Here is a 10,059-nt window from a genome sequence, read left to right on the forward strand (position 1 = left end):
CTTTTGAGACAGGGTCTCTCTGTAGCCCCAGCTGTCCTGGAACTCACTATGTAGACCAGGCTGGCCTTGAATTCACAGAGATCTGCCTGCCTCTGCCTCCCGAGTGCTGGGACTAAAGGCATGTGCCATGACACCTGGCAACATGCTGTTTTTATAATAATCATTTTTTCCAACACAGGAATTACAATGAAATCTCAAGGTGACATATGTTCAAATCTGAGAATGTACTTAAATTCAAGCTAGTCTCTCTCCAAAGCCTCTGTTCTATTGTGCATCACTTACTAGTAATTTCTTTTTCCTGTCAAGTCTTTCCATCAATTTCAGCAATTGACACCTGGCAACATGCTGTTTTTATAATAATCATTTTTTCCAACACAGGAATTACAATGAAATCTCAAGGTGACATATGTTCAAATCTGAGAATGTACTTAAATTCAAGCTAGTCTCTCTCCAAAGCCTCTGTTCTATTGTGCATCACTTACTAGTAATTTCTTTTTCCTGTCAAGTCTTTCCATCAATTTCAGCAATTCATTTGTTTAAAAGATTTATTTTAAGTGTATGAGTATTTTTCCTGCATGTCTGTAAGTGTACCATGTGTGCACAATGCCCATGGAGGCCAGAAGAGGGCGTGGGATCCCCTGGAACTTGTGACTGTCAGCAGTCATGTGGGTAACGGGAACCAAACTCAAGTCCTCTGTAAGAGCAGTAAGTGCTTTTAACCCCTGAGCCAACTCTCTATTCCCTCAGTAAGTCATGTTTATATCATTCTTTTTATTAAGAAAATGTCACCATCAGGGCCAAATTAGCAGGAACACAACAATGTCAACAGAATTCAGGCTTCAGCTTTACAACTGGATCATTTTAATGGGTACATTTCAATTGTTTTTAAAAATATTTTATTGATTAGTTTTAGCTTATGAGTGTACTACCTGCATGAATGTAACTGCACCCATGTTGCACAATGCCAGAATGGATGCTATCTGCTATGTGGGTACTGGCAATCGAATCTGTGTCCTCTAAGAGAGCAGCCAGTGTTCTTAGCCATGAACCCATCTCTCTAGTCCCCATTTCAAATGTTTTACAAGACACTTGAATCAAAACGAATTATAGACGTAGTATAGTTCTTACCCAAAGAAATCCAACAATATGGAGCACTTCCCAGTTATACTCTAAATCAATTAAACGATGCGTCAGAGGAAGAACAGCCATGACCATGTTGAAACCCAATGTAAGAGAACAGTTCCCAAAGGCATGTGTTTTCTTCCACCAGAAAACTTCAATTTTGAGAAGGTAAAGCATTTTTTCCTACATATTATTATACAATAATACACCACATAATATATATTTCTAAAAACTAAAAAGTCATCAACTTGGGGCTGTTTTATAATTTTTATGTCTCCACTAAAAGCAAGATGCCCATTCAGGCTTTTGTAGGTAATAGTTCCACCAAAAATATGAAACAAACTCACTTTCCACTTCCAGTAGACCACAGAGCCTTACACAACTCCCATCTTAAGATTACATTTCATACCTTAATCTGGTTGCTATTTCAGATGTTCCAGAGGAGCATCCTCAGACTGCCTGCCCTATGTCTTGGCAGACAGAGCACAGTTAAAACTGACCCCTGCAATGCCCAAAAGTAAATTTCCTCTTTAAACTGTATTTGGTTTTAAAATAGATGATTGGGATTGTTAAGAGGATAATGTACTCCTATTTACATTGAAAGAACAGCATTAAACTGAAATGAAATGGTAAAGCTTCTAATTTTGTGATTTAAATATGCATAGAGTAAATCTCCAAGTTACAGAAAATTTTAAAATAAAAAATAATATCTGAAACAGTTAAAATGTAAAGATTACATATAAAATTTTGAGGAAATTAGCACACAATTTTGAAACATCCCATTTTGTCATCAGACTAAAATATATTTTTGGTGAAGGACATCTAAGGAACCATTATTATTTCTATTATCTCTCACGTAAGATTGCTATTAAGTAGAATAAGGCACAGTTCTGCATAACCAGTTTTTATGGTATAGCTGGTTGGCTATGTTACTATATTATAACAAAGAAAAAAGCAAAGGCAATTTGCAAAGTTCTTATTTAAATATATTTCAGATCCAAATTAATATCTGTATATAATTGCTCTGAAGGTACCAACCAATATACCTTTATGTTCATAGATAAAAATGACCATCTAATTTACCCACCAGAGATAATACTGACAATAAAAGTCAAAAATCAGATAGGGCAGCAGGCATAAACTGGATTACCACGGCAAACTAAAACACATGGTTATTCTACCAAAGGCCTGCTTATAAGTCAATCCTTTGGAGAACTCATAAGTTTATCTAAGTGCTAAAATAAGGTGACCATTGATCACTGTATCTCAATTTCATCTGTAAAGTATCACCCTCTCTCCTACTTTTTAACATTTCTGTTAAAATGAAATAATCATAGTGAAGTGGTAAATGTACTGAAGGTATAGTTCGCATTTCATACCTCTTACATAAAAATGTATTCCTAATGGAAAGGCTTGAGTTTTTAAAAGCCATTAACAAAATTCAGAAATATCTTAGATTCTGAGAATTTACATCTAAAAGCAGGGTTTATTTTACATGTGTACACATAAATATATGTTTTAATTTTAAAAATTAATTAGTTATTTTTATTTTATGTCTTTGGGTATATCACTTGCATATGTCCAAGTGCACCCATATTGTGCAATGCCCATGGAGGTCAGATCGGATCCCCTGGAACCGCAGTTAGGACGGTTGTCAGCACCCATGTGGGTTTTGGGAATGGAACCTGGGTCCTCTGCAAGAGCAGCCAGTGCTCTTAATCAAAGAAAAGCTTCCTTTGACAAATATGGCCATTTCTTTTTTAAAATCTTTCACATAATTTAAAGAATTATTTAAAAACCAATTCTAAGTATTTGGGCAAGAGAAAATTAGAGAAACTGTTGACAAAATTAAAAGACACAACAATTTAAAGCTGGAAACGGTAACACACATCTTTAATTCTAGCACTCAGGAGAAAGTAGAGGCAGGCAGATCTCTATGAGATCCAAGCCAACCTGGTCTACATATCACATTCCAGGCCAGCTGGTCCTACAAGGAGACCCTGTCTCAAAAACAACAACAGTAGCTCAATTTAAGCAATTTTAAACAGAGACAATTCATTTACTACCTTAATTCCATGTTAATAAAAGCAATAATCTCTGGAGTTCTCAGATTGAAACAAAAGCGTGACTTCTCTAATGCAATGGCTATACCAGTGCAAGTCAACACAGCAATGGCAATGAGGTTAGATTATTCACCACACTGAAAGTATCTGGGGGTCAGTATCAACCACCACTGAAAGGTATCCCTTAATATACTGTTACAGCAGTTCCAAGCATTAGTAACCTAAAAGCACGTTTCCTGAAGCAAGGGAAGTACGATTGTTTTGTGTCTACCTCTTGTCATCACCTATCATAATACACAATAGGAACTCGGAAGTGTCTAACAAATTACCAAGTTTATATACACGGATTAAAATGAGTGTGTACTTAGGGAAAGTAAGACTGAAAAGGAAGAGAAGATGTGAATGCCAATGTCACAAAAATAATAAGTGGGCCATAAGAGGGTTATTAGCAATGCAAACACTCATGGACAAAATCAAGTCATACTATTCATCTGAGTTCATTCTACTGATGAGTCTCCCAAAAAAAAGGAAAGAAAGAAAGGAAGGAAGGGAGGGAAGGAGGGACGGAGGGGAGGAAGGAAGAAGGGAAGGAAGGCAGGAAGGAAAGAAAAAAGAAAAGGCAGAAAGCTTAAATTACATACTGAGTTGTTAATGAATTTCTGACAGCACAGACATTGTTTCCTTAAAGAACTTTTACTATTAGGAGAGCCATTTGGAGGACTTTTGCAAGCCTTTCTATTTTTGTAATGCTGTCAGTCCTAACACTCAAGCCATAGTCAATGTCTCAGGAATCAATCTGTCCAATACTCAAAAGAGGAAAGCCTGCCAACTCTATCAAGAAACACATTTCATAAACATTCAGAAGTGGTTCCTCATACCTCACAAAGAATGAAAACCACAAAACATTTAAAAAATAAAAATTCTCAAACTCCAAATCATATTACTAAGTAAGGATCTACAGAGTTGAAAACCGGAAGTCTATTTTGAGGAGTGGATTCTGAGATAGCATCTTCCCTACAGCCTAGACTGCCACTGAATTTGTAGCAATCCTCTTGCCTCAGCCTTAGAAGTCTGAATTTCATGGAACTAATGTATTGGTATAATTCTATTCTTTTACAGGGCATTTTAAGTAACTCTAAAAAATGATGTTTCTAACTAGAAATTCATATACTAGATAAAATCTGTCTTCCTGTTTTAAGCAAAATTGTTAGTTGTTAAATAGATTAAAATACCTTTGGATAAAGCATATGTAAAGAAATGTTATGCTAAAGAAATATTTTTAAAGTTTTAAAAAAATTTTATATATGTGTGTGTGTCTGCATGTGGCTTTGCATACATGAATGCAGGTGCCCACAGAGGCCAGAAGATGATAACTACCCCGGAACTATAGTAACAGGCAGTTGTGAGGTGCCTCATGTGGGTGTTGGGAACCAAACTCAGGTCCTCTGCTTTTAATTGCTGAGCCATCTCCCTAGCCCCAAAAGGAACATTTTTACTACATTAAACACAAAATCAAGTAATTCATTTCTGGAGACACCTTTCCCTTTGATAATCTTTTTTTTTTTAATTAAGCTTTATTTTTTTTTAATTTTTATTTTATGTGTATGCGTGTATTGCCTCCATGTAGGTAAGTACACCCATGTCGTGCAATGACCGCAGAGGTCAGAAGAGGCTGTCGGATCCCCTGGGACTGGAGTTATGGACAGTTGTTAGTTGCCATGTGGGTGCTGGGATTTGAACCTGGGTCTTCTGCAAGAACAACCAGTGTTCTTAACTGCTGAGCCATCTCTCCAGCCCCTCCCTTTGATAATCTTACAGATTTTGGAACTAGAAGGAATCTTTGGAACAATGCAAACCCATGATTTTTGGATGAGGGACAATGATGATAAGAGCTTAAGCAATTTATTCAAAGTCACACAATTATTTAGAAGCAGAGCCATGACTAAAAACCAAGTCTTTTATGAACTACTGCTTTTCTTTAATCAAACAATGAAAACATGAACTTTATAATTCTTCAGGACTAGAGCATATTTGCAGAAACATTATACACAGAAAAAAAAATTATCCTATAAGATTTTGATCTGATTTTCTGCTTTTATTTACTTCTCATTTACTTTAAATTTGTCTTTGTAGATACATAGAGTAACTGAATATAAGAAAACTTAAAGCAAAAGCAAAAATAAGATCTTACCATTTCATCTGGTACACCATGACGATCAAACTGGTAAAATGATGCTGTATGAGTACTAATCCACCAACTAAAGCCTAATGGGTCCCTGGCCTGCATTACAGGGACAGCAGGTCTTCCTCGGTCACTTGATTTTTCAAAGAGTGGTTTAAGTATTTTATTCAACCAGTTCCAAAATGACTGAAGAAACAGAAGTAATATAATTCAGTTAAGTTAAAACATTATTCTAATGATCTTTTACTTGACTCAAGTTTTTCCTACATTTTTATAACAAAGTATATATACAAAAGACAGTATTAATCATAAACCTTGATGTACTTTATATTTTAAAGGTGTCTTAGAGCCTACAATGTTCTGAAAATAGATCCTTTAAACACAGCTTTAAATTTTTTTTTTCTTTATGAGACAGAGTGTTACTAAGTTGCCAGGCTACCCTTAAACTCTAAGCCTCCAACTTGCAATCCTCCTGACTCAGTCTCCTGAGCAGCTGGGATCACAGGCATGTTCCATCACACCCAACTTTATCTTTAATCACACTAAACTGTATTTTTCTTATTGTTTCCTACATTCTTTCCTATATCTCAGTTCTCCCAGTCTAGCATCACTGTTCCATCGAAGCTATCTGTTTTCTGTTTCACTCCTCTGTCCTAACTATAAGGAGCAGTGTACCAGACACCACCCTTCCTTATGTTCTATCTGTGCTTCTCTCTTCTGTATTATACACAACGAACCTTATTAAACATTTCTCTCATACCATAACGAGGTAATCCTGAAATGCATTTAATTACCCTGTCCCTTCAACACCTCTTACATTGCAAGTTTCTCAGATTTTGCTGTTCATAACTGTGCTGGGGTTTTTTTGTTTTGTTTTTTCGTTTTGGTCAACTTGACATAAATTAGAGTCACCTAGGGAGAGGGAACCTCAATTACAGAAGTTCCTCTATCAGATCAGCCTGTGAAGTCTGTGAAGCATTTCGTGATTACTGATAGATATAGGAGGGCCCAGGCCATTGTGGGCTGTTGCCACCTCTGGGCAGGTGAGCCTGGGCTGTGTAAGAAAGATAGCTGAACAAGCCACAGAAAGCAAGCCAGTAGAGTCAGAAAGCAGTGTTTCTTCCATGGTCTCTGTTTCAGTTCCTGTCCTGAGTTCCCTTAATGAAAGACTGTCACTTCAAGTGTAAAATGAAATAATCCCTTTCTTAACTCAATTTGCTTTTTGATCATGGTGTTTTATCACAGCAACAGAAAGCGAAGTACAATAGAAATTGGCACCAGGATAATGGGGTATTGCTTTAACAGATTGAACCATGTTGTTTTTGGAAGAATTGTGGATGTTTGTAGTTTAGAGCTGGAAAGGCCACTGAGTGCTTAGACCTTGATGGGCTTTTCTGTGGGTGCCTGAAGATGAGAAAGCTGAAAGAAATGTAGACGATGGAGGCCTGGCTTCTGAAGTCTCAGAGGGAAGCTGAGTGGAAGTTTTTGAGAGCCTCATCAAACACTCTAACAGGGCCCTTTGTGTGAGAACAATTTTCTAGGTTAACTAGTCATAATATATGAACTATATATCAATTTTTCAACTTACTTGTGCAACAGAGAGTTTACTTCTGTGGTCTAGGAGATGAATAAGTAAAACCCATAATTCTTTAACACATGAACACGGACAATGATGGACCATTAATGCTTCGGAAGGTCTAACCTACAAAAAAGAAATAAAATGAGTTACTTCCATGGCAAATATCTGTTGTAAAAGAATGAGCCACACGAAATGTTTTCTCAGCTGCCTGAATTAATAAAAAAAAAAAAAAAGCCATCTCATTAACTTTAAAAAATTCCCTTTTAAAACCAAAGTACACAATAAACCTTATTTTCAACATAAGGGGAAAAAAGCCCAATAATCTCTATCCATCTAGTTCAGTATCAGCAAACTTTCTCAAAGAAGGACCATGTATTTAATACTTTTTTGAACACAGAAGCTCAGTCACAATTATTCAACTCTATATTGATAACAGCAACTACATACAGTAAAAGAGAAATAGGCAAAGCTTTGGTGGTGGTTTGGATGAAAAACAGACGCATACGCTCAAATACTGGAACACCTGTTCCCCAGCTGATGGTGCTATTTGGGGAGGTCATGGAATCTTTAGAAGGTGAGGCCTTGCTGGACAAAGCTTTGAGAGTTCATAGCCTCACCCAACTTCCAGTTTGCTCTCTCTGCTTTGTGTTTTTGTGTTGAAGATGTGACTTCTAAGCTTCCTGCTCCTGCTGCCATGCCTCCTGCAATAATGGACTCTTATCATTGTAAGCCAAAATAAACTCTTCCTTCTCTAAGTTGTCTTGATTATGGTATTTTATCACACCAACTGAAATGTAACTAATACAGCCATGTGCTAGTAAAACAAAACATTATTTACAGAACACGTGTTGTTAATATAGGTTAGATTGAACCTTGGAGTCAGTTTACTTAAATCTAGTCCATCTACCCCATGTGCGTACACACAGAGATTTCTAATTGAAAAATTAGAAATTTACTATGAAATAAAATAAAACTGTTTACAAGATATAAGAAACTTCATTAATGATTTGGCTGGGCATGGTGGTGCACACCTTTAATCCCAGCACTCTGGAGGCAGAGGCAGGCAGATCTCTGTGAGTTTGAGGGCAGCATGGTCTCCATAGGGAATCCAGGCCAGCTGGGGCTACAGGGAGACCCTATCTCAAAAAGATGGCCCCCAAAAAGAAACACTCATGATTTACATAGATTAAGCAATTCCCAAATTATTTGACTCTATAACACACTAATGTGAATGACTCTATATAATATACACTCACAAATATATCTAGATTACTGAAACTCATAATATATTTAATGTTACATGACACGCACATTCTTAACATAAATGTGGTTTAAAAAAAAAAAAAAACCAAAAGATCCAATAAATATTACTGGAAGTCCTAATCAGAACATATGCAAGAGGCAGATATAAATGGCATCCAAATTAGAAAGGAAGTTATAAACTGTCCCTGTTTGTAAATTATTTCAGCAGAACCTTGGCTCAAACTCTATGTGCCACAAGCTGACTTTCAACTAATGACCCCTCTGCCTCAGGCTCCTTGAGTGCTGGGATTATACTTGTGTCACATGCCATGTCTGGTTTGACATGCTTTTGATAGACAGATAATCCAAAAGATTTCACCCAGTATTATTTTATGTCATAATAGAGCTCAGTAAGTTGCAGAACACAAAATCAAAAGTACCAAAATCTGGTGTTTGTATATACTAATAGGAAAGTATGCAAAAAAAAAAAAAACAACAAAACAAAACCAATAAAACTGTCCCATTCATAGAATAGCCACAAAAAAGACATACTTAACAAATTTAACCAGAGAAGGCTTATACACTAAACACACAAAATATTGATGAAGGAAACTGAATACACAAATAAATGGAAAGACATCCTGCCTGTTAATTAGAAGACTAATACTGTAAAATTGTCCATGCTACCCAAAGAGTCCAACAGTGTCAATAAAATCTCTACCAAAATCTCAATGATGATTCTCATAGAAATTGAAAAAAAAAAATCCTAAAAATTGTACAGTCAAAATACTCCAGTCAAAGCAATCTCAAGTAAACAATTACAGAATAAAAAACAAAACAAAACAAAAAAAGCCCACAAAAAACTAGAGAGAAGTCTACAGCTGATTAAATAAATAAAATACACTACAAAGCTATAATAATTAAGACAGTATGTGTTGGCATAAAAAGGAGACATAAACCAACAGACTGGAACAGAAAGCCCAGAAATAAGTTGATTCATTTAGAGCCAATTAATTTTGACACAGTATTTAAGAACACACAACAGGAAGAATATGCTCTTCAGTAAATACTTTTAGGAAAACTAAGATACACAAGTAGAAGAATGAAATGTAGACCTTCAGCTCATATCATTCTTAAAATGGATTAAAGACTGAAATGTCAGAAATAACCTTGCAAAACTACTAGAAGAATGCATAGAGGGAAAAGCTCCATGACACTGGTCTTGGTACTATTTCCTGGATATAATCTGAAAAGCACGGACAAGAGAAGTGGAGATAGGTGAATAAGATGATATCAAATTTAAAAGAAACACTCCATGTTCTTACTATATGTGGACTCTAAGAATGCTGAGGTATAGAAGTATCCATGCAACCATTATTATAAGAGATTGGGGTAAGGTGAGATTAAAGGGTATAGTGAAAGGATACTGAACTTCAGTTGGCTATGAATATAAGTTTATCACTGCAAAACATTGTGAGTCTAGTGAACAACAATGGGCTATATTCATATTCTCACTACTCAAAATAGTATGTGAAGTACTGCATAGATACCTAAAAGAAGCCATTCCACAATGGATGCATATTCAAAACATCATGTCTTACATGACAAAAAGATGTAATTTTTTGCCAATTCAAGAAACTTACCATAAAAAATTACCATCATGTACTCTTAGTCCACTAAATTAATTTTAAAATATGGACTAAATTAAAAAGTATTGATAATAAAAGCACAAAACAATCTAAATTTTTAAAAATTACAATTCCCAATTTCTCTGTATTTATCACAAGAAGAGTTTACGTTGGAAACCAGAAAGAACAGAAAATGATCTATAAACGTCTGCTACTTGAAGGGTTTAAAAAATATTTTATATA

General features: G+C 35.7%; 1 protein-coding gene across 2 annotated transcripts in view; it reads right to left on the reverse strand.

The window, feature by feature from the left end:
* Positions 1–10,059, reverse strand: part of Mms22l (MMS22 like, DNA repair protein) — a 150,213-nt gene that overhangs the window by 103,168 nt on the left and 36,986 nt on the right. For both annotated transcript variants that reach the window (XM_017799771.2, XM_008839611.3), the window contains exons 9-10: positions 6,956–7,069; positions 5,377–5,553 (exon numbers count right to left, since the gene is read on the reverse strand). In XM_017799771.2, coding sequence (XP_017655260.1) covers positions 5,377–5,553; positions 6,956–7,069 — 291 coding nt within the window. The remainder of the gene's footprint in view (positions 1–5,376; positions 5,554–6,955; positions 7,070–10,059) is intronic.

Source organism: Nannospalax galili, unplaced genomic scaffold (genome assembly GCF_000622305.1).
Source record: "Nannospalax galili isolate Female #2095 unplaced genomic scaffold, S.galili_v1.0 scaffold78, whole genome shotgun sequence".
Lineage (NCBI taxonomy): Eukaryota > Metazoa > Chordata > Mammalia > Rodentia > Spalacidae > Nannospalax > Nannospalax galili.